Here is a 26,119-nt window from a genome sequence, read left to right as displayed (position 1 = left end):
TGACAAACAGCGTGTGAAGATGCCGGTAAGCCACAAGCCACGTGGCAAGGTATAGATTTATGGAAATGGATTAATTTAAGTTATAAGAACAGTTAGCAAGAAGCCTGCCACGGCCATACAGTTTGTAAGCAATATAAGTCTCTGTGTTTATTTGGTTGCGTCTGAGTGTCTGTGGGACTGGCGGGTGACAGAGATTTGTCCTGACTGTGGGCCAGGCAGGAAAACTCTAGTTACAGCACTTCTTCACTGTAACATGGAAACATGATGCCTGCCCTGCTGGGTTATAAGGCTGTATGAAATGATGCCGGTGAATGTACTAGTTGACAGCCTGACAGAAGTAGGTGCTGAGTAAATGTTGGCTTTCTCTCTTCCCCTTCCCCACAAAGCAGCACTCTCATACACAATATCTACGCTGCAAGAGACGTGAAGAAACCATTTAGAGTGGGCAAGGGGTCTGAATGTCCTAGATTACTGCTCTCAGTAGTGACTCTAAAAGGATCAGATATAGAGTTAGGATTCCATGAATTACCCTGCACCAGTGATTGCCTCAAAGTGGACGTAGAAGCAGACTGTGCAGAGTGTGATGGCTGTGCCAGGTGATGGCCGTGCCAGGTGATGGCCATGCAGGGTGATGGCTGTGCAGGGTGATGGCTGTGCCGGGTGATGGCCATGCAGGGTGATGGCCATGCAGATCAATAGCTGACATGGGCATTGTTTGTCTTAAGACTCTCAGGTAGCGTGATGTGATAGAAAGGCTACAATAAATGCTTTGTAGCTTGACTTCCTTACAAAACTAAGAAGGAACAACTGTGTTCTTTCTAATGGCTGAGGCATTTGGTCTCTTTCTAAAGTGCACACTAACTTTGGAATGCTCATCCACACTTAAGAGAAGTGGGTATGATTCTATTCCAAACACTCTGATGTGAAAATGTATGAAACAACTTTTCCAAAATATCCAACAAACAATGCTTAGAGTCCAGTGGGCTGAGTGGTTTCCTCAGCACGCAAGCCTTAAATGGTGAGTTTTCTGAATGCTTGGGGAGTGCCCAACTTTTCTTTTCTTTTTAACAAACTGGTAATCTGTATCTACAAAAACAAAAGTCTCCTGTTCACAAAAATGACATCTAGCTCTCCAGGGAACTCCTTCCCCAATTGAAAACTAAAAATAATCTGACGTGACATGGTTACCTATAGCAACACTACCATTTTAGGCAAAATAAATTAATAAATAAAACTAAATCAAAGATAAATGAGAAAGGATGGAAAAATAATCTTTTTTTTTAGTCTATGACCTTAGCCAAGGCAGGTCCTATCACCTCTTCATGGCGCAAAGCTACACAGAGAAACCCTGTCTCGAAAAACCAAAAAAAAAAAAAAAAAAAAAAAAAAAATCATTAGTAAATTTCAGCTGCTTCACAAATAAATGTTGTACATGTTTTTTAATTGTTATTAATATGTGTGCGTGCCACAGTGCACATGTGGAGGTCAGGGGATAACTGTGGGAGTTGGTTCTCTCCTTCCACCATGTGGGTCCAAGGAATTGAACTCAAGTCACCAGGCTTGGTGACAAGTTCCTTGACACGCTGAACTAGACCACTCCCTCCTATCAAAAATACTTTTCACTAAAAGCACACTTGCCCAGACCCAGGGGGCCACAGAACATAACACACCAAGTCTGTAGAGCTGTCAATCAAAGTGGTACCCAGCCCTGGTGGCACTGAGCATCCAATGTGTGACACGTGACCCCTGAAAGATACATACTGGACTTGGCAGGAAGGGCTCAGTACAAACACAAGGACACCAACAGACATCTTAATAGTTTTCTGTCATATATGTACAGGGGCCATAACTGCCTCTCTAGAGTTAAATATCATATTACAGAAAGGACTTTCTCTTGTTTCTTTTAACTGTTTAAACGTGGCCACCACTACATTTAACCTACTTTTTTTTTTTTTCCGCTTTGGATGTCTACTGGACAGTGCCACGGATGAGAGTATTTCAGCTCAAGTTACCATGACTGGTGAATTTCCATATGTCATTGCCTTGCTGGCCTGGGTTCCATCTTTTGATCAAGAAGAGCCTTGACTACACTGCTTCTACAACCTGCTGGCGCTCTGACATTCTGTAATTTGTGGGTCTGGGGGAGATAGGACTGCGACAGTACTAAGGTGTGAGACAGGAGCTGGGATCAAGGGACATCCTGGCAAAGACAGCTCGTTGCATAAGGGACCCATCGCTTGTGTCCAGGATTGAACACAGCATTGTTCTAGACGTGCCAAACTCCTAGCAGAATCACAGCACCCTGCTCTTTCTGCTCTTTGACGTCATTAAGTATGGCCTCCAATCTTAGATAGTGGAGATTTTTCTAACTTAACCATACTTTCTTGTACGTAAATGCAATCTGCAAAAATTACAATGCCATAACCGGTCAACTTCAAAACTGCAAACCTGTAAGATTCAGGTGCCATCCACAGGCAACTTGTAAATTTCAGGAACCGTAACCCAGCACAGCAAGGATGCCACTGTCACTGTCTCCTCACTTAATGACTTTATCACACGCTGCCTCCAAAGGATAGGCACCTGCTGTAGTTTCTATGTTGGTCCCAAGGGTTCATGCACCGGAACCTTAGTCTCCAGGCTGGTAGTAGAAGGAAGTAGGGGAATCCTTTAAGGAGTGGAGCCTAATGGAAGGTGATTAGAGCAATGGGGCATGGCCTTAGTCAGGGTTATCATAGTGCTGGCAAGACCTCAGTAAGGGCCAGCGAGAGTGGATCACTATAAAATGCAAAACTGGGTCCCCCCTCTGTTTGGCTACCGGTCTAGTCATGTGCTCTTTCCCTCATACATTTGCTCCCACCATGATGCCATCAGCTGTGGATGAGGAAATCCCTCAGCAGTGGCCAAACAGATACGGCCAGCTTGGTCAGGAACTTTCAGCTTCCAAAACTGTGACTTAACAATCTGTCTTATAAAATTCCCAGTCTTGGGCATTTGTTATAGTGATGGGAAAGGATGATTACCGCCTTCTCCTTGTCCGTCTACAACAAAGGCTTTCGGAGAACCTTTAACGGTTATGATTAGTTAGCAAAGAAGAACATCTTAGAAATCAGTAACATACCAACTCCATTAACTGTTTGAGCTGACCTATCTCTTCAGGCAGTGATCCCAGCTTGTTGTTACTTGCGATTAAGACTTTGAGAGGCAGACCACACAGGCAGGCGGGCAGGGCGGACAGCTGATTTCGGCTGTAAAGACAATACAACAAGAACACACGTAAACAGAAAGGCCACTTCATGATGCTGCCTGTGAGCAGGTTCTCTTTTGTTGGTAAGTGCATTTTTCTCTGGGTTATTTGAGATAGGGGCTCTCCTGTAGCCCTGGGGGGCCTGGAATCCCTCCATAGCCCATGCTGGCCTTCAACAGTATGATCTGCCTGTACCTCCAAAGTGCTAGGATCACAGCCTGCCCACCATGCCCAGCTGTGAACACGAGAAGATGTTTTATAAATATAAAAACTCTAATACTTCTGTCTATGAAATCACTCAAAATTATTAAGTGCACAAGAAAAAAAAATACATAAAAAAGAATGGAGGAGTGGATAGACAAGATTAGGTAACAAATACCAAAATGCACTTTGACAACCACGCTGAGATTTCATCTTACACCAATCGGAATGGCCAAGATTGATAAAACACATGACAGCTCACGCTGGCGAGGACACAGAGTAAGGGAACACTCGTCCATTGCTGGTGGGACTGCAAACTTGTAGAGCCACTAGGGAAAACAGTGTGGCACTTCCTTGGGAAGATGGAAATTAATCTACCTCAAGAACCAGCTATCCTACCCTTGGGCATACTCTCAAAAGATGCTTCATCCAACCACAGCGACACCTTCTCAACCATGCTCATTGCTGCTCTTTCCATAGTAGTCAGAAAGTGGAAGCAACCTAGATATTCCTCAACAGACGAGTAATTAATGAAAATGTGGTACAATTATATAACAGACTATTACTAAATTGTTAAAAAATGAAATTCATAAGTAAATGGATAGAGCTAGTAAAAATCATTCTGAATGAAGTAACCCAGACCCAAAAGAAGAAAGATGGTATCTATTTACATATATGTGGATGTTAGCTAGTACGTCTTTGATAAGCAGACTACAATCCATATAACCACAGTAGTTAAGTATAGAGTAAGGGATGGGGGAGGGAAGGATCTCCCTAGGAAGGGGAAATAGAATAGATAGTTATTGATGGATTGGGAGAGGGGACTTAAACAGGAGCATTCAGGGAGGGGAAGGGAAATCGGAATAAGAGGGAGAATATGGGGGGGCAGCTAACACTAAAGGCCATTTGAGGGGTCATATAAAAACCTACTACAGTAGAAGCTTCTTAAAATATATATAAATATGAAAGAAATCTAAATGGAATCACCAAATGACCAGAAGACAAAGCCACAACAAAACACTTCTTGCCACCAAGTGAAACCTTGAGGTTACATCTCATTGGAGTTGTTGGCCATAGGAGCCCCATGGAAACTCATAAACAACCCAGACTATTGCCAAGGCTATTGATGGCTCTCCACAAACTGAGAGTAAGGCTAATTGCTGGAGATAACACCTAGGCAACTCACTGAACATGGAGAAGCCAGGCTGGTGCCTGCCTACAGCCTTCACCCCTGCTGACTCGAAGGTATTAGCATGCTATCAAAAGAGAAAATCAACACCAACCCAGCTATAAAACCTTCTGTCTACAATGGTGACCTGCACGCAAGATACACAGGTACAATGGAAACACAAAAGCTGTGGGAGTAACCAACCCCTATCTGACTGGACTTAAGGCCCATTCCATAAGAGGGAACACAGACAAGACACTGCTCAGATGGCCAACAACCTGATACCAGCTAAAGCCATGAACCTGGGGGAAAACCAAATACTATCGTTCTGCTAAAGCAATGTAGCAATAACATGACTCCTAACAACACTGCTACACTCATAGTCAGCGCCTTGTTCAGCCATCATCACAGAGGCTTCCTCCTACAGCAGATGGGAACAACCACAGAGACCCACAACTGGACAGTGTGCAAAGTGAAAGACCTTGGAATGCTCATCCTAAATGGGATGTCAACATCAAATTCCTCTGCCGGAGCTCAGGGAACCCCACGGAAGAGGGGGCAGAAAGATTTTAAGAGCCAGAGGGGACAGAAGATACAAAGGAAACAGCAGGCCTTCTAGACACAGCAGGACTGACACACATATGACCTCACAGAGACCGGGAGCATGCACAGGGCCTGTACAAGTCTAAGCCAAATGGGGTCCCAGTGGTGAGAGGGGAGGTGGACACAAGCCCCCGTCCCTAACCCAGAAGCTATCTCCAATTGATAAATGCTTGCAAAGGAAAAATGAATTTTTCTCCAATGGAGTCTCACTGGATATACAAACCACTTTTAGGGGCAGGTCCCACACCCAGCAGTAGATGGGCAACACAAAATGAACTGAATAGTGGTTTTGGAAGTCCTTTTTTTTTGGGGGGGGGTTGTCTCAAATGCTTAGTCTGGGAATTTTTTTTTTTTAAACTTCACAGGTATTTTGCTCATATATTATGGATTCCAGTTTGGGGTTTTTATGGGATTTCTATGTGTGTGAACGGGTGTGTCTCTGCTTTGACATGTGTTTCTTGTACTTTCTCTTCAGGTTTTTTTTTTTTTTTTTGGCCTGTGCATTTATTTGTCTGTTTGTTTTTATCTTATTTTTTTTTCAGAAGTCTATTTGTTTTCTAAAGAGAAAGAACAAGAAAGAGTATGGACTTAGGTGTGTGGGGAGTTGGGAGGATCTGGGAGCAGTTAGAGGAGAGAAAACTGTAATTAAAATGTATTACATAAAAAAACTATTTTCAATTTTTTTTAGTTACCATGAAATATTTTTTAAAAAAGAAATTTGCAATTCAAAAAAATGCAATCTGACAGAAAGAATGCACTCTGCGGTCCTGAAACAGAGTCAGGCGATTCAACTTTCCAACTGTCACATATTTCAGTATCAGTGATGGGCTGAAAGGTTTCCATAGAAACGTGACCACAGTTTAAGGACAGGAAGATGCTAAGCACCAGGCAGTTCCCTCCACCTGTACAGGCATCAAATCACCACACTGCAGCTCACAACTCTCCCCAACTCCTGGGTGGCATTATAAACACACAGAGGGGCCCTCTGCAGGAGGCAGCTTTACACAGTGGGGTGTCACAGAGCTCCTTGGAAGGACAGAAGGACATAAGGAAGGACAACCTTTCCCTCATTTCCCTCAAACCAAGACCAATGGAGCTGGTGCTGTTACAGCCTAGGTCATAAACAGTCCCCAAAAGATGCCTCTCAAAAGCCCACCACCAGCTGAGCGGTGCTAGCCCACACCTTTAATCCTAGCACATCCGAGGCAGATCTCTGCAACTTTGAGGCCATCCTGATCTACACAGTGACTTCTAGGACCGCCAGGGCTACACAGAGAAACCCTGACTTGAAAAAACAGCAACAACAAAAAGCATACCACCTTCTGAGAGTACCATGGTGCTCTGGCTATGGAGTACACCACCTAGCAACAGACACAGAAGCAATAGTGCCTAACTGATGAGACTGGAACTTCCAAAAGAAAGCCAAGCCAAACCTTTCATCCTTTTAAGTTCACCACCTCAACTGCTTTGTTACACGAACAGAACGCCGTCGTCTAACTGATGACACTGCTCTCTTTTGACAACATGTCCAGGAAACGCGGTCAGACAGGACCGGTACTCTGCGGGCACTGTTTGGTCTTTCACATTCAGAATTTACTGCTAGAAGAGTTCTTTTTTAATGTTTGTGAGTGTTTTGCCTGCGAACGTGCACCACATGAGTGCAGGTGCCCAGAGAGAGCATCTGATCTCCTAGTACGGGACGGTTGTAAACCACTGAGTGAACCTGGGTCCTCTAGAAGAACAGCAAGTGCTTTTAAACACTGAGCCATCTCTCCAGCACCCGAGATTTTTAATGCTGGTTTTAAGCATGAAGAGGAAGAGAGGTGCTTGGGGTGAAACATAAAACACAGCCACGTGCATGTCCTGGGTGTACATGGGTGTGGCTTCTCAAGGGACAGTCACTGTCTGTCTGTAGGGAGGGAACTGGTGCAACCTATAAATCAGTGGGTGGAGTGCCAACGTCTGACCCAGCTCCATACCGTTAAACAGGAGCAGCTACCACTGCAGTCAGCTTGAGGGCCTGCGAAGGAGCAGAGGGAAAGGAACAAGGCAGCCTTCTACCGAAGGATGCTGGTACCCGGATGGCTTCAGCTTCCCGGAGTAGCCAACAAAGGCGGACGGGGGTTTTGCTCCACTCTGCCTGAAGAGATCACACAGAAGTCTCTGAACTTCCTACTGGCTGTGTTTGGTTTTCTAAGTCAGACAAAGCGTCAATGAATGAAACTCTGTTGCCTCTCCACATGTTCCTGTCAGCCAATTAGTTCAGCCTCCCCGTCACCCCCAAAGCCCTTTGTCCTGCCACCAACCACAGAGACAGATGGGTTACAGTTTCTCTGATTTTCTTTCCCCCACTCTTCTGTAGATGAAGCCAATGGCATGTGATTGCAACTATTAAAAACTTCCGTGTGTTTGTGCACACATGCATGACATTTCAATGCCATGCCCTGTGTGCATGCCTATTTAGAGGCAAAAACATCTGTAAGTCACAATAAGAAAGAAAGAGTTCTAACCTATCAAAATATCATTAGTGATCATTGGGGGAGGTATCTAAAAAGTGGTTTTTATTTTCCTTTGCACATTTTGCCATATTTTCCAAAATTCCTACAAGTGTTTTTATGATCAGAAAAGAAACATCATCTAGCAAAATAAACTGGATTAGATGCTCCTCACATGGGTGTTTCTATACATGAGAACTCCCTGAGATAGGCACATAACCCATGCACGGTGGTTCATAACCTATACAGGAGACTCCGCCTCCCCTGTACATAGTTAGTGAAAGGAATCTGGTGCACAGATGGGCATCTCTGGCCTATGCGCTCAGAAAAAGCAGGTGCTGTGCTGAGCAAGGAGCCTATCTAATGGAGGCCCTCCCTCAATCAACACCTCAGTATCACTCCTACTGCAGCACACGCTGCCCAGCTCTATTAGGGTGAGAAACAGCACACCAACTATTTCCCCCATGGCCCAGATCTGCAAGAAAGCCATTTCCACAACTGGGCAGAGGAGCTTTCCCATAAAGCTCCAGCAGGAAAGAGAAGAGTTCCTGTCCCACCCCCAACCCCCCACCCCCACCCCGCCCCAGGCCTGGCTATGAAGATTAGAAAAACAGACAATGATACTTGTCCAATCTCTGGGAACAGTAGGGGAGAGAAGTGGGCCACCAGCCGGCCTCTCAGCCCTCTCACATCCCTCCCACAGCCCTCTCCCCCCCCCTACAAGGACCTGGTTAAGAAACTGGTTGGATAAGGGTCCTTTTGGTGCTCAGCTGGCTTTTCTCAAGCTCTGAGAGGGGCTCTGGTAGCCATCACCTCTATAAAAGAGAACTCAGTTATTAAAAGGTGACGAGTAGGGCTGGAGAGATGGCTCAGCGGTTAAGAGCACTGGCTGCTCTTCCAGAGGTCCTGAGTTCGATTCCCAGCAACCACATGGTGGCTCACAACCATCTACAATGAGATCTAGTGCCCTCTTCTGGCCTGCAAGCATGCAGGCAGAACACTGTATCCATAATAAATAAATAAATCTTTAAAAAAAAAAAAAAAAAGGTGACGAGTAAATAATTCACAACGTAACTTGTGATTATGAAATATTTATAAATATGTCAACTGGGCCTTGTGGTACACACCTATAATCTGACACTTAGGAAGCTGAGGGAGAAGGGACGCCTAGGTGACAGAGCAAGACCTGGTCTCAAACAGCAGAACCGGAGCTGGAGAGATGGCTCGGCCGTTAAAAAAGGCTAGGCTCACAACCAGAACTATAAAAAGCAGAACAGTTTATAAATATCCTATTTCACAAAGTGAGGACTGGCCAAAAAGAAAGTTAACTGGGCATTTCTCTTAGGATGGAGGCACATCTCAACTTTCTGCTGAGGAAAGGAGTATGGGGGGATGGGTATTTTCAGAAATTTCTACCTTCCAATCCACACTGAAATCTTCCCAATACTTCTGTTAACAGGTCTCACCACCTGATGCAGGTACCTAGCCAGGTTAAGTGACCCAAGTGACCCTTTTTCTGACCAAAGACATCCATAAAGACATACACATTTTCTTTAAAAACCTAAGCTTATAAAGCACCCGTGGTCTCTTTGGTGGGAATGAATGCTTTTTACACCAAAAGCTGCTTGGCCCGCCTCAGGTCCTTGGGGTTAAGGATTTAGTCAGAATAAAAGTATGGCATGGGCAGGGGCGTGTTCCTTCAATGCCACCCACCTGTTCCTTCAGCATCGTTCCATATATTTGGTCGAAAGGTGTTTTTGGATTCTTTGCAGTTTTCATGGCTACCAAAGGCCCATGGTCTCCCAGAGAAACATTCCTGAAGAGGAAGAGCGACTGTATCCCTCTAGCCCCAGGTCGATGCAGACGTCAGCAGCTTTAGCTTCCTGAATCCAGTCATCTGTTAGCTATCTCTCTCAGGCAAGCCCCAAGGGCCCAACCCCCTCTCCACTCCTCTCCTATGAGCCTCCAGGCTGTAAACAGAGCCTTCACGGAAAGAACCTTTAAGAATAAGGCCACATGGTACCTGATAAGGCCAATATTTACTCTCCAATCAAATCAGTGAGCCTGTCTAAAAGCTAATTTTATTTATTGTTTACTTCTGTCAACTCTTTACCAACGAGCTGATTTGTAGGGAAAGAGCTCCTAGGGGTTGACACAGACTCATGGTTCAACTGTGGTGGCCTGAGACTTCCTGTCCTCACTTCAGGAGGGCCTGCCTACCTCCTCCTGCCACCGGCCCTGCCCTGTCTGGGAGGAGAGGGACCAAGGCGTGGCTTTCACCAGGTCCTCTGATGTCACCGCTGTCTTTCTGAGCTGAGTAACTCCTCAGGTGTTTATTTCTCATCAGAAAACCAAGTCACACAGCTCAAGACCATCTATAGTTCTGTTTGTCTGGTGCCTAAATCCACAGGGTCAATTTTCAAATACTAGCACCCCACCCTTTGTTCCTAGATTAAGGGATTCACAGGCCAAGATGTTTCTGATGTGTTATTTTCAGAAAGCATTAGTTATATGTCTTTTGACTAAAGTACTTATCAGTGTCCATTTTGAGAGGTTAAATTAATGACTTTTTGTTGGTTTACTTTGGCGTTATTTTTCTTGAAATAAGTAAAAATATAGATGTGTAATATTCTTTATGTGATTTTACTGTCAGGGAATAATATTCTTATTTTCCCTAGTTATACAGGATATAGTTGTGTGTTTATGGGTCTTCACTTAATGAAGGTACAAAGAACTGACTTAGGAATAATTTATAGAAAAATGTTTATCACTGGGAGGTGATGGCGCACACCTTTGATCCCAACCCTGGGGAGGCAGAGGCAGGTGGATCTCTGTGAGTTTGAGGCAATCCTGGTCTACAGAGCCAGTTCCAGGATAGCCAGAGCTACAAAGAAACACCCCATCTTGAAAAACCAAAACAAACGAATGAATAAATAAATAAAAGTTCACCACAGATGTATCTACTCTGACCTTTGTACTACTGTGTAGAACGCTCACCAATTCCGAAAAACAAAAGACAGGAATTCAAATCCCACCTCTGCCAAAACATTCATTTCTACCTACAGCTTTAGGTAAGCCGTTTAGTCTCTCTCTGGTTTTGCTGGCTAAAAAATGCACATAGTAAGATCTACCTTGGTGTGGTAAGATGGCTTGGCAGGTAAAGGAGCTTACCACCAATACTGACTATCTGCATTGGATCCCCAGCACCCACTAACCAAAGAGAAAACTGACTGCAGAAAGTTGTCCTCAAACCTCCCCACATGTGCTATATGACTCATATGTGTGTACACACACATACACGTGAGCGCGCGCGCGCGCACACACACACTCACAGAGGCACGTGCACATGCACGCACATATAAACACTCAAATAAATAAATGTAAAACATATTTTTGAAAGAGCTACCTAGCATGAGATTCTAGATGCAAAAGTGCTTAGCCAAACACTAATCCTTATACATAAAAATGAAGCCATCCGTACCCAACGACTAATATGGTTTATAAAGGAAGGTTAACAAAAGAGCAGATGTGTGCTTAACTAGTTCCATTGTCCTTAACTGCTAAAATGTCAGCTGTTTTAAGAAACAACTAGCAAGGTATCAGAAGCAGGGCAGGGGTGACACTACTGGAGACCTAAAAGATGTAACAACTTGTTAAGTATAAGTATGTCAAACAGCACATTTAAAATGGGTAGGCCTGGGACTGGAGAGATGGCTCAGCGGTTAAGAGCACTGGCTGCTCTTCCAGAGGACCCGGGTTCAATTCCCAGCACCCACGTGGCAGTTCACAACTATCTGTAACTTCAGTTCCAGGGGATCTGACACCTTCACACCAATGCATATAAAATAAATTTAAATAAATCATTTTTAAAAAATATATAGGACGAGCCGGGCGGTGGTGGTGCGCGCTTTTAATCCCAGCATTCAGGAGGCAGAGCCAGGCGGATCTCTGTGAGTTCCAGGCCAGCCTGGTCTACAGAGTGAGATCCAGGACAGGCACCAAAGCTACACACAGAAACCCTGTCTCGAAAAACCATAAAAATGTGTAAGACAATTAGGAGAATTTTACCTAAGTTAGATATTTTATGATATTATGAAGTTTATTGTATAATAATTACTAGTTTGGGTAAATAAGAAAAGAAAATGAACAAAATAGGATTCTGCGTTTCAATCAGGGAAAACACATCCCAGTAAAAATAAATATAATCATTCAAAGACCTGCTAAGGAGAGACACACCAGGCTCTGATCCCAGGCAAGTTCTGTTTAGTCTGGTCAGGACTGGGCATGTTTCACAATGAGCTCCTCCCCGCCATCATCCCTCACTCCAGCACCTCTTCTCTAACAAAACATGAATCCTGGAATCTACTTCTAGGTCTTCAGAAGTCACAGAAATCATTAACCTTCACAGAACTGATAAGGAAACACCAGAGGCCTGAAGAGCTACCGGGCTGGTTCCAGTGTGGCCACCCCAGGCTCAGCCTCTGCTGCTCCCAGCAGAGAGAAGACATAAACATCTGTACTGAGGGCCTGCCTGTGCTGGGCACCTGGCCTGCAGGAAGCAGCGGTTACTTTAGCCAGGAAGTTTTCTTTTCTACAGGCTATCTCACCTGACTCTATTTTTATTCCTTGGTGTGAAATGTGTTCGCCTCCCACTAAAGCAGCACAGCTTGTCTTCTGCTTTACATACGACACTGCTCGTTTTCATACTCACAAGGCAGGGAACAATATCCATAGAGAACCACTTCCTTTTCCTGCTTCCTCCTTCCTGAAAAGCCCACCCTGGCCAAGTGTCTCACCCTCGCTTCCCTTAATGACTGAAGACTTCCCCTTCATCACAACACCCCCTTCCCCACGTCCTTCATTCCCACAGGAATCTGTCTCCACCATGAACTACAAATGCCTGCCTTGGGGTTATCTCGTGATATTTTTGATGCACTTTAATTCTACGCTATAAAGCTAAAATCAAAAAAAAGACTATCTTTATGCTTAATTGTAGAACAAAGGTAGTAATGCGCTACATAATTTCTTCAATCTGAAAGGCTATTTACTGACTACTGTTGGGACTTTAACCCGGGTCTCACGAGTGCTACTACTGTGCTAACTGCAGCCTGCATATGACCCTCATTTGCAAACTTCAAATGCCTTGAAACTAGAAACACACAGTGATTATTTCAATTAAAACCTGAACTGTGTTCTTGAGAGCTATGCCAATTAATTTCATGGCCACACATGTAAAAGGCATGTTTTAAGAAGGTTAATGATTTGGGTTGAAAGGAGAACTGTATGAAAGCCAGACCCCCAGAACGAACCTTCCAAGCCACTCCTCAGAATTCAGCCCCATTTTGAAGTAGCTGCTGCACAGGCTTTCAGCTGTGCATGCCTGGACCATATTTGGGTACCACAACTGCACTGGTTTCCCACAATAACAGTCCATCAGTCTCCTCTTGAGTATAAATAACTCACTGCTTAAAATATTCCATATTTTTACACCCCAACTGGGTAGCAACCACTGCTAAGCAATGCCCAGTTTGATTAGATAATGGCTCAACCTCAAAATAATTTTTCTCCTTATGTCTAAAGTTCTAAAATTCAAAGAGGATGGTATTCACTGTAAAAACTGCTGCTTGAAATCTACTTTGTTTATGATGGGAACAAATGCTTAAAAATCAAGGGAGATCTTCAAAAAGAACTCAATATCACCAAGGATGTTAATTTATCAAACATTTTCAGAACCAACAACATAGCTTTGTAGTTATATGCTTGTGTGTGTTTACAGGGAGGGTGCTCATGTGTGTTCAGGGGTGCATGTGCGTGCGTGTGTGCATGCATACATGTGTGTAGCAAGAGGACAACATAAGGAGTTGTTCCTCAGGAGCCATCCACCTTGTTTTTTGTGACAGGGTTTTTCGTGGGCCTCTAACTTGCCATATAGGTTAGGATGACTTGTAGCATGAATCTTAACAGGTCTTATTAATAAAAACAAATCTGGAGCCAGGTATTGGGGTGACCGCTAGAAGATCAGAGAGACAGAACAAGCCACAGCTACCTCACCTGGCCAACTTCTCAGCTGATCTTGTTTCCTCAGACTGGAAGTTTCTGTGTCCTCATATCCAAATGGATCTCAGTTGAACTGCTGCTCGAAAGCCTAAAAGCTTAACCAGCCAAATGCTTCTAGTTTCTGGTCTTCACGCCTTATATATCTTTCTGCTTTCTGCCATCATTTCCTGGGATTAAAGGCATGTGAGTCACCATGCCTAGCTGTTTCCAGTGTGGCCTTGAACTCAGAGTTCCAGGCAGATCTCTGCCTCTGGAATGCTAGGATTAAAGGCAGTGTGTGCCACTATTTTCTACCCTCTATATCTAGTGGCTGTTCTGTTCTCTGACCCCAGATAAGTTTATTAGGGTGCACAATATTTTGGGGAACACAATACCACCACACTGACTGGCCAGCAAGCTTTTGATAGCCAACCACCTTCTCAGCACCAGGATTACCAAAGCTTGTGGGTCATCCCTACGTACATTCATTCTGGAATGAGAAAAGCAAAGGACATACAGGAAAACGGCAGGAAAAAAAGGCACAGATTTTCCAGCAGGAGGCAATAAATTGCTGCACTGGTCATTCATGATTAGTGCAAAAAGGGGTGTAGGAAAGGGGCCAAAATAATCCTGAGATCTCAAGCAGAGGTGATGGCAAAGTATAAAAGCACAAACCGGAGTGGGAAAGAAGCCAAGATACACACGAAACGGGTGTGGTCTTGGTTACGTTTCTACGGCTGTGGTAAAACACCACAACCAAGGCAACACAGAGAGGAAAAGGGGTTCTTTGGCTGGTGGTTCCGGAGGTTTAATGGTCCACGATGTGGGAGAGGAGGCAGCAGGCAGCAGGCAGTTGGATCTGCAGCTCACATCTCTAACCACAAATGGGAAGCAGAGAGCGCTAAGCAGGAATTGCCTGTGGCTTTGGAAACCTCAAAGCCCGCCCCAGGGACACACTTCCTCCAGCAAAGCCACACCTCCTGATCCTTCCCAAACAGCTTCAGGAACTGGAGACCAAGTTTTCAAACATAGGAGACTACAGGGCCATTCTCACTGGAACCTCTACACTCAGTTTATTTGTGCAGGATTTTGAGGTATAAATGGGACATCATCCAAGAGGACCTGGATGGCAGGCAAAGGAGAAAGTGTGGAATGGTGTTCAAAGGAGCCACACAGATGGAGAGTAAACTTGGGACTTGTAAGACAGGTCTTGAAGAAGCTGTAAGGACCAAAGCTTTGGGAAACCTGGGCTTTAAGTAAGCGCTGGAAGAGAAAGGCCATCTAGACTTGGGAACAGAAGAAACAGAAAAAGGCAGAAAAGTCACCAGCAAAGAGTGGTCAAGGCCACAGCAGGAAAACGGCACTGGCATCATTACCAAACGGAATTCCACTGTTGTTGATACCTCCTGAGTTCCTTTTCTGCTCACGAATCAGTGCTAAGCTCCTAGAAACTGCGGCAGGTACATGAACCCTTCAGCTTCACCCCTAACGGAACAGGCAGCATCACTCTGAGCTACGATCAACCATATCCTACCTGAACTGTGATCGTGTTTTTCTACAGGAGCAAAAGCTGCAGAGCCGTCCTGTGGGGTCTCGGCAGATCTAAGTACAAAAGTCTGGTGACTCCCAAGGAATAAAGAGGAGAAGCTTCCTTTACCTAAGACGGCAATAAGGGATGCCTGGCTAGCCCTAGGGATGCTATAGAAGTGCCTGCAGATGTCAGCACTACAGCCAGACACTCAATGGTCACCATACTGAAGTTAGGCTGTTTTCCAGGGCACATTCTGGCCGAGGTCACCGGGGTCTCATGAGGAGTCATCACTAACAAAGGAGACAGCACTCAAAACCATTCGCATAAACTCCCTGTAGGGCTCTCATTCAAATTACTAACCACCTGAAGGCTAACTGACTCCCCTCACAGGACACAGGCTTTGGTTCTGCCCCACCACCCACCTTCAGGCAACAGGGCCCTCACAGTCCTCAGGACACTTGCTCCAAAAGGGAAAAACTGCACAACCTCCAGGAAATATTTTCCCCATCTATAGCCCTGTGCGATGAGCTCACTGCTGTACAACTCTTTCACGTGATGACCGAAATCTGAATGAGTGCCCTGATTGTAGAGGATGCTGGCTCCTAGGCTGGGGATGCAGGGGCAAGGGGAGCAGGAGGAGGAAGTCCACTGTCACCAGCATCCTCTCCAGCTGCTTCCTGGCTGCTATGAGGAGAGCAGCCCTGCTCTGCCACTCCCTCCCCAGCAGGGGCTGTGCAAGCTTATGAACCAAAAGGAAGCTTCCAATCCTCCTGTCCCCTGTGGTTCTGCCTGGTTATTTAAGCACAGCAGTGAAAGTCTCAGTAACACACCAGCTGCACACACCAAATGTGTTACAGTGGAAGAGATGTGAACCCCAAATTTAAAAGTCACCCACAACTTTCTTTACACACACACACACATATATATATATACACACACACATATATATATACACACACATATATATATGTATATATGTATATATATGTACACAAGCAAGTACACACGGATTATTCATGGAATAAATTGCACAGCCTAGAAAGCAAATCTTGACCCATCTAAAGAATCTACACACTGGAAACATTCCCTGAAACAATGGATCAAATTCAAATTAATTTTAAAAGGTAACTTAAAATAAGGCTATAGAAATGTAAAGCTCGTTGGTCAGAACACTACTAGAAAGTAGAGAAGATTGAAGGGTGATTTTAAAAAAAAAACAGTGCATATTATGGTTTAGGCAACTAGGCTTGGGCACCTGGGGTGGTGATCTCAGGAGAGGAGGAGTTTATGGGTCTTGCGGAGGTAGGTGGAGCCTCATGGCGGTACTTTTAAGTCACTTGGGGCACATTCTGGAAGAGAACCCCCTTCTGTCTGTTTCTTTGCTTCCTGGATCATGAGATGGGTGGTGTTTGGTTTTGTTCTGTCACACGCTTCGGTCAGGATGTACTACCCACATCAGAGACCCCAATTTACAGAGCTTCCCAGTCTTGTACTGAAGCCTCAATAACTGTACGTTACAATCATACTACGTTAATTGTCCTTACAGTTTGTTTAGAAACTAAAACACTACATATAAAAATATCAGCATCCACCCGAAACTCTATGTACTCACACCTTGAAAGCTCTTACAAGAAAAGGAGAGCAAGACCAGGCACAGTGGCACAAGACTATAACCTAACACTGGGGGGCACTGAGCCAGGAGGTACTGTTTTATCTCCGGCACTGTGGCTGTACCTGAATGTACTGCTGTTTCAGCCAGTAACTGCAGCTCCACAGTTACTCACACTTCTCCAGTGGGATCTGCCTCCTGCCACTGCCACCAAATGTACTTTCTAACTAAATCTCTACTGTTCTATTTTTCAATAAGACTTGGGAGTCAGAGGCTGGGGTGAAAACCTGCTAGCTCAGAGAGGCTGAGGAACAACTAGCTGACCTTCCCTCTTCACCAGTGTCTCCAATAAGAGATTCCTTCCACTCCGCGAAACCAAAAGAGACTGCCACACTCAAAGTCCCTCCCTACTACTTCCTGTGCATCTCTCTATCCATCTTCCAGACTCCCTCTGACTCTCTATGATTACTTTCTGGCAACTAGTGGCTAGCTCCGCCTCCTGGCTGACTTTACTTAAGTAACACAAATGCACACTCGGGATTCACAGTGTTATCATACACCCCACAACCAGGAGGACTGCGGGTTTAGCCAAAGCTTAGAAATGAATAAACCTGTACCCAAAACAGAACGAAGGAAATGATAAATCAGACCAGAAATGAGTAAAATAGAAAACAAAGGATCAACAGATAATATAATCGAAACCCTATTCGGAGGAACACCCCCACACCCCCACACCCACCCCTCATCTTTGATTAAAAATAATCCTGGGGGCTGGGCATGGTTGTGTATGCCTTTAATCCCAGCTTCAGGAGGCACAGGTAGGCAGATCTCTGTGAGTTTGAAGTTTGAAGGCACCCTGGCCTCAAGGTCTAGGACAGCCAGGGCTACACAGTGAGACCTTGTCTCCAAAAAATAAACAAATAAATAACCTGGGGGGGGATGAGAAATAAATGCACAAACTTATAGTTTGAAGAATAAAAGGAGGAACTATTGCAACATTTCAAATACAAAGTTGTTTTTGTTTTGTTTTGTTTTTTTCCCCGTGTTTCCACACTTAGGCTGTCCCCTGAAAAATTCCCAAACAACTACTTCCGGGTTCATGAAACAGTTCTACAGAGCATGGAATACAGTGGAGATGTCACTCAGTAAGATAACAAGATCAAAGTGCTCCCAAACTATGAAATGCCAAAGCAGGACACCTACTCATTTCTGTCACTCACATAGTGTCTGACTCGGGAAAAACTACTCTCCTGCCTCACACCTACTGCTACAAGGGCTGCAGAAGGGATTGTTCAGTGATGTCACAGATGAACGGTGCCGGTGGTACTGAGAACAACAATTACTCCCCAGATCCAGAATTTTCTGTGTGTGTGTATGTGTGTGTGTGTGTGTGTGTGTGTGTGTATGTGTGTGTTTCCCATCTCTCAACTCATATACAGGAACTGTAGTGAGTTGCTTATTAATGAAATGGCAATGTTTCAAGGGGCTTTTATTGGTCTAGTTAGGAAAACAAATGCAATTTGGAACTTGCTCATTTGGGACCACAGAATAAACACTGAGAATTACTGTAAGTGAACAGAAATTTCTTCAGTGAATTCAGAGTGAGCATTCACCTCATTTCCAGAGCGCTCCTTTGGGGCACAAAGATCTTAACATCCCTATAAAGATCAGAAACAGAACCGAAAACGAAGCCAGCAAACTCAGACTGCGTCCTGCGGAGAGCACAATGTCACTTTTGTGGTGCTGGCTTTTTTCCCCTCACAATACAAACATCTGTGATCAGGTGTATAGAATGGAAAAATCCTCCTCAGGAGTCTTGCCAAGCTTGGGCTATGCTAAAAGGAATGGAATTTGGTAAGAAATATCCCATTATTAACTTATTTGTGTTTGGCAGCCTGCCAGCACAAAACAAAGAGACAGAAATTTACACACACTTCACGCAGAATGATTCATAAACACATCCAAAAGTTCAGGGTCCACTGATTACACGTTTGACCATATTAACAAACGCCTGGACTTAGAAAAACCAAGGCTTAAGCCACATGGAGACAGCTGTGCTGTGTAGCCTGGATGTCCCAATGGCCTCTTTCACTTCTCCTACTCCGTGGAAAATGGTTTCACTTAAGATTAATATCGTCAAATTCCGATCTGGTTCACTGTGTTTTGGTGTCCCTGTGTATCTGCGATTTGATAAGATACAATGTGACTATCATCTATCATAAACTAGCTGCTACACACACACACACACACACACACACACACACACACGCACACACGCACACACGCACAGGTACACATATGCATGCATACACACACAGATACACAAGGGCACACGTGCATGCCCACACATACACACATGGATGTGCACATATAGCCACACAAATGCACATATGCATGCACACATGAGTACACACACACACACACACACACACACACACACGTTCTCATTTTTCTTTTGAATAGAGCTTCATAAAAAGGTAGGGATTTAAGTTTGTATTAATTGAAACAAAACCTTTCCAGGTTCATAAAAAGAGTATCAACTTTCCCATTTTCTAGAGTGAAGATACACTGTTTTGCCACAGATGGCTTCTTCAGAAATGTCAGCGTAAGGCAAAAGAGCAATGAAAATTAATTTTTGTTTCACAACAACAACAAAAAAATAAAACAACTGTGCTTTGTAAAGCTGCCCTGACCCAGGGTCCCTCAAATACGAGAGTGGGTATTCTGAGGATTAAAGATTATTTCTGAGAATGAGTCCCAGAAGAATGTGGGGATACTGGTTATGCGACCATCAGGAAGTTGGCTCTTTCTGCACATTGTTTAGCAGCCAACAAGGATACCACACAAGCAGACGGCAGCCAAAATGCATTCCTTTTACAGTGTGATAACATTTCATGCAACAGACCAGCCTCTTCACAGGCAACAGTTCCAAACCCACTCCAGCTACGCTGGGAAGACAGGGCTTCTGAGGAGCAATCCAGGCCCAGCTGGTCGTGTTTCCTCTGCGAATAGGAAGCCCACACCCCCTCGTCCTGGAAGCACTGATTAAAGAGGTTTAGTTCTCGCCGCCTCCATCCGCCTCCATGCCCGAACTTCTCCGAGCTGGGCCCCCTCTGCTCTCGGTTCTGAGATTCACAACACACTAGCTGCTGCCACGCCCTCCGCTCCTCCGGGCTATTCTAGTTTCTTATGGAACACTAACACCTTTCCAACCATTTAAAATAGATTTTCGGCTTCTCTGTGCGTTTCCCGTTCCAAGTGTTTGTTGCTACGTAGCAACAGGCTTGCTGAATCACTTTTATTGTTCTTGGCCACATTTCTTGGACAAAGACATTTTCTAACAGGAAGACAGGGGGCACATACACTAAACTAACATAACCTTTGGTTGTGAACACCAAGGAGCAAAGATTAAAAGAAGCTAGATGCTTCAAACACAGGCTACATAAACAGCAATAAATCAATGTTTTCCCCCAAATACCACATTTCCATCATCTGAGAGAATGCGGAAAACAGTTTTCATGTTTTTAACTGCAGTTTATGGTGAAGATGCTCTCATGTGTGAATTAATCCTGCCTCTTGAGAAGACATGAGGATCCTTGGCATAAAGCAGCCATTTGAAAATTGAAGATAACATAAGGAAAAAAGTATCCCAGCCAAGAACCTGGCTAAGTAGTTGTAACATGTCCCTACCCCATTACAATCATCATCATCATCATCAATAACATCATCACCATGACCATTCTCAAATATTTATGGCTGTTTACACTGCTAAAATACACACGTTTCTCAGGGGATGGAACCAATTTCGAACATTTCCCATAAATTCAAGGTATCTTTATATGGAATCTTTTCTATTTTAGAATGTACAAAATTAGTAATTCCTGCATATAATTTATTAAGAAAGGGAGGAATTCTAAATACAGCAAGAATGGGGCTGGAGCCGGAGCTCCATTGGCGGAGCATAAGCTTTCCATGTACAGTGCCCTGGCTTGACCCCACCACCACAGAAACACAACAGCATGGGGGCTTAATTGTAAGAAGAGAAACATGAGCTCTGGGAAGATATTTTTGCATTACTTATCTAAAAAGTCTTTCTTCCTAGTTAATGAGAGAGAGTGTTTGTGCAAGTACCAATCACCACAGAAAAGACAATGTTCTCGTTGCTTATAAAGGAGATGAACTCAGGGCTGTTGAAATGGCTCAGAGTTGCCATGCACCATACCTGACAGCCTAAATTCAATCCTTAGGGCATGCGTGGTCAAAGGAGAAAATGGACTCCCCCCAAGCTGTTCCACACATATATATAAATAAATGAGTATTTAAAATTGATTAAGAAGTAGGTGACTCCCTCCCCCTGCCCCCATTTGTTAGAAATGTCACCCAAATATGATATCCCGAGTTCTTCCAGTTACTAGCGTGCATCCAGCTGAAGCGGGGGGCCAGTCTGAGTCAGGAAGATGTCACACAGACAACAGACAATGTAAGTGTCGTGATATTGCTCAACGCCACAGAGGATGCCAACGGCACTGCCTAGACAAGGTCATGTATTTGCAAGTAAACAGGGTAGTCACCTACGATTTCAAAACTACAAACAAACTCTCAGGGAAGAGCTATGGCACGCTCCACCCAAATGGCTTCCAAGACTAGAAATAACTCAAGCTCCAGGGACTAGTTCCTGACTCTTTTAGTCAAGCAGGAATTAAAGACTATTTGAATGATATAATATAAATCTAGCTTCTTGGTTTCTTCAAAATTGGTTCCCATCATCTTTTCATATTCCCGTATTCATATCTAGACTGACTTCCATAGGAGGTATCAAAAGTAACAACCTGTACAGGCTAATTTTTGTCAGCTTGGCACAAACTAAAGTCACCTGGGAAGAGGAACCCACAAGTGAGGAATTGCCACCATGAGACCGGCCTGTGGGCAAGTCCCGTAGGGCATTTTCTTAATTGATGATTGACGTGGGAGGGCCCAGCCCACTGTGGGTGGTGCCACACCTGCACAAGTGGTCCTGGGGTGTATAGGAAAGCAGGCTGAGCCAGCCATGGGAATAAACAGCACCCCTCCATGGCCTCTGCATCAGCTCCTGCCTTGAGCTTCAGGCCCGACTTCCCTCAATGATGGACCGTAACCTGTAAGCCAAATAAACCCTCTCCTCCCTAAGTTGCTTTTGGTCAGAAAGGTTTACCCCTAGCAAACTAGGACATCAATATTTTGGGCTCTCAAAGTGGTTCATGGGGTAAAGGCACTTGCCACCAAGCCTGAGTTCGATTCCTAGTACCCACACAAGGCAAAAGGAAAGCTGCCCTTTGACCTCTGCACACATGCCTTGGCACATATTACTCCCCTCATACAAAAGAAATTTAAAATGTAACAAAATAAAAAAAATAATTATCTAGCTTTTTTTAAAGCTTAGAGACTAACCATAGGCATTGTATACACCCTCACATTAAGCTCCTGAGAGATAAGAGACATTCTATCTTAATTTTTTTCCCTCCTATCATGTTCCTTCAAAGAACACATGGTTCAGTGCAAGAGAATAAGTCTCACCCCTGTTACTATTCAAAGTAGGAAATGTGGGAAAAGAAAAACAGACAAAATTTTAAAACCGCCAATAAGACTAGGAGATGAGACATCACGGTGAATGCCAGGAAGCCATTTTAACAGTCCCTCCACTTCCTCCTTCTTCCCTCATGCAGGAATTCATCACAGAATGCCAACCACATTCCTTAGTCTTCGGCCATCACCAACAACTTTTTTGTCTTTTTTTAAAGTTTTTAATTTATTTTTATTTTATTTTATGTGTATGGGTATTTTGCTTGCATGTGTATCTATACAATACTTACATGCCTAGTGCCCAAAGAAGCCAGAAGAGGGCATTGGATCTCCAGAAATGGAGTTACAGACAGTTGTGAGCCCTTATGTGAGTGACAGGAATTGAACCCTGGTCCTCTGGAAAAGCAGCCAGTGCTCTTGATTGCAGAGCCATCTCTCCAGCCCCTTCCTGTCTTAAAGAATTCTCAGGTCCATACTCCTTATATTCTTCCTATTCATTTGAGGACAGCAATAATCTATTCTCAATTACATGCAACTTAAAACTCATTAGAACAAATACATTACTATTTTTTTTTAATGTGTAAGAATAGATCACCAAGTGTTTTTAGGATTTTATAGTCAACTATGTCCCAAAGTTCTTGGTACATATGGACTGAATAGATCGACATGAAGTCACATTGATTATATATGTTGTTATGTATAATAATACATACTTATTGTATGCTAACTACTGGGGTAAAAAAAAAACATCATAACAGGACAAAAATGGATAAATAAACAGCTGCATCTGCTTTGGCAACAATCACAATCTATAAACAAATCTCTTGGGGAGTCGGGGAACCAATTATCTCCAGGCACTGCTGTGTGGGTTCCCAGGAATGTCCAAGGGAGCAAGCTTCCTGCTGAGGCAGAAACTGCAAGAAAACTGAAGCTGGTCAGATGAACCAGGAGCCTGCAGAACTCAAAATCAGACAGATGAATCTGCAGATAACCTAACAGTACCCGATTTTTTATTTTCAAAAAAAGAAGTTAAAGGCAATGACAGCTACTCCTAGGAATGTTTTCACCCTGAGGAAAACCATGCACGGCTATGAACTATGATGGAAGCCCTCTCTGTTGTTTTTGGCTACAAAAAAAGCAAAAAGCCCCTAACTTTTCAGGAGCCAACCAAAACAAAAGGACAAAACCAAAGGAACAATAACAACAACAACAAACCACTGGCATTATTATCTGTGATAATGAGTCACGGTGTCTGGTTTATCTGTCTTTGTTATGCAGCACAAGCCTTGATGATGAGTTTGGTCCTACCCTTTACACACTGAGATGCTAGCGGCATGAGAGAAGATTCCGGCTGAAACATGGGAACTTGTTTTCATTCAGACAGAAGGAATAAAACAACTCCACCCTCTCTCCTGAAATCCTCAATGTGAGATAAAGACTTAGGGAACAAGGAGCTAGAATCTCAACAGAGCAGTCAGCTACAAAGCTTAAAACCAAGATTTTAAAAGCATCAATTTTCTTGAAATGCTAGAGCTAGTCTGCAGCCTTAACGTGTTACATTACTTTACTCAAGATATAGTAAGGCATGCTCAAAGAATAGCAGCTTAATTTAATGGGAATTAAGAAGGCAAACTGTCAGCCGGGCGGTGGTGGCGCACGCCTTTAATCCCAGCACTCGGGAGGCAGAGCCAGGCGGATCTCTTTGAGTTCGAGGCCAGCCTGGTCTCCAAAGCGAGTTCCAGGAAAGGCGCAAAGCTACACAGAGAAACCCTGCCTCGAAAAACCAAAAAAAAAAAAAAAAAAAAAAAAAAGAAGGCAAACTGTCTATCTGGCTAGAGAGCTCAACTGTTCTCCACCACTTTCTCTTTTTGTTTGGGGGTCTTTTCGGTTTTTGTTTGTTTTGGTTTTACTTTATTTTTATTTATTGGTTGGTTGGTTGGTTGGTTGGTTTTTCAAGGCAGGGTTTCCCTCTGTAGCCCTGGCTGTCCTAGAACTCACTATGTAGACCAGGCTGGCCTTAAACTCAGAGATCCACATGCCTCTGCCTCCCAAGTGCTGGGATTAAAGGTGTGCACTATACCACACTCAAATTCTCCACAATTTCCTTAAAGTGACTGAACTCACAAAGAATGGCTACCTCCCTTTCTCTTGAAATACCTTAACTGCCATTCTTCTCCCTCCCTCCTTCAAAATCGACATGAATTCCTGAAGACAGCATACCAGCATCCTTACACACACCGTCAGGGAGAGGACAAGGATGCTATGTAAATATTCCCTTTTCGAACCTGCCCGGATACATGTGGGCAAGTCCAGCCCCAAGAGCAATACGAAGGGCCCTATAAATTTAGGACATAGGGCATGTTTAATATTTCTGTGGTTTAACTGCAAGTATGATCAAGAATAGCAAAGACGATAGATGAACGTATCATGGTTCTGTGCTGGTCCCTGAATGCACGTGATCAGAAGTTCCAAGTTAAACCTACCTCAGGTTTAAGTAGGTAAGCATCTGCAAGTTAACAATGGCCTCAGGAATGACCCGGATGCAGTTGTGATACAGGTTAAGAATTTCCAGTGATACGAAATGGCACAGTTCCATCGGCACTTCCACCAGCCGGTTTTTAGACAGATCTGCGAGAAAAGGGAAAGAACGCTTTGTTAGAGCATCAACACCCTTGTTCCTGCTTTCCATGCTATCATCTGAACTTCATCAACATTTCTGGTCTTGCACCTCTCCTGTGATTTCTGTTTCTTGGGCAAATTCAGAAGCACACGTGTTAAGGGAAACGAAGGTGCCGGTGAGACCTTAGGTCTCTGATTTGTGAATCTGGCTACACAAAAGGAGCTTTTGGAAATTCTCTTAGGCAAGAATGTAACTCTTATCTTTTCACATATACAAATATGCACAGTTACCACAACCATCCACTCAGGCTTGCATTCCTTATCCGCACTGATTCCAATCAGAGTTCCACTCTAATGTAGGAGGAACTTGTCTGTTATATCCTCTACAGACAGACACAATCAGAACTAAAAAAAAAAACAAAAACCATTTTCTTCACCAGAGTACTTACAATGTATAAGACCAAGATAAACCAACTGTGTCTATTAACACCCAATGTGTGTCTGCCCAGGAAATACCAGTAAAGGTGGACTCCACGGCCAAGTCCACAAAAAACAGGGGCCATGATCTGGGAAGAGATGTGAACACACAGCACCCCCAAATAAAATGATGCAATATCTTTAATGGAGAAATGTAGAACAGTAGACAGGACACCAAATACAGGAAAGAGAAGACGCCACAGCTGTGCAGAGTGAAGCCCAGACCTGGAGGATAAACTGGGAACTTCATGCTCATGAACTTAAAACTTCCCAGACAGCCTTAAGGAAGAGGATGAACTTGACCCACGAACACAATACTTAGAGGACAAAACAAGCTATAACTCCACACCTGAAACCCACGGCAAAGAATAGGAGATGGCAGCCTTTCCATTCACAAGCCAAACAAACTTGTCTCATACAAAGATAAGGAGATGCTACTGTCAGTAGGATGCTGAGGATGCCGAGGATGCTGCTCAGCAGGGGAAGGATACCCAGCCCCACAGCAAGAAGGGGAATGGCACACACAAAAGGGAAAACAAAGGGTTCCTAGCATACAAACAAAAGCGACCAACATTGT

At 44.0% G+C, this 26,119-nt stretch overlaps 1 protein-coding gene across 1 annotated transcript in view; it reads right to left on the bottom strand.

Annotated features, from left to right (window-relative positions):
• Lrch1 (leucine rich repeats and calponin homology domain containing 1) overlaps positions 1-26,119 on the bottom strand; it is a 199,631-nt gene that overhangs the window by 87,211 nt on the left and 86,301 nt on the right. Inside the window, exons 2-3 of the mRNA XM_059273333.1 lie at positions 24,930-25,074; positions 3,119-3,245 (exon numbers count right to left, since the gene is read on the bottom strand). Coding sequence (XP_059129316.1) covers positions 3,119-3,245; positions 24,930-25,074 — 272 coding nt within the window. The remainder of the gene's footprint in view (positions 1-3,118; positions 3,246-24,929; positions 25,075-26,119) is intronic.

This window comes from Peromyscus eremicus, chromosome 9, assembly GCF_949786415.1.
Source record: "Peromyscus eremicus chromosome 9, PerEre_H2_v1, whole genome shotgun sequence".
NCBI classification, from domain to species: Eukaryota; Metazoa; Chordata; class Mammalia; order Rodentia; family Cricetidae; genus Peromyscus; species Peromyscus eremicus.
Note: the sequence above shows the minus strand (reverse complement) of the source record. Positions and strands in the feature narration are given on the sequence as shown.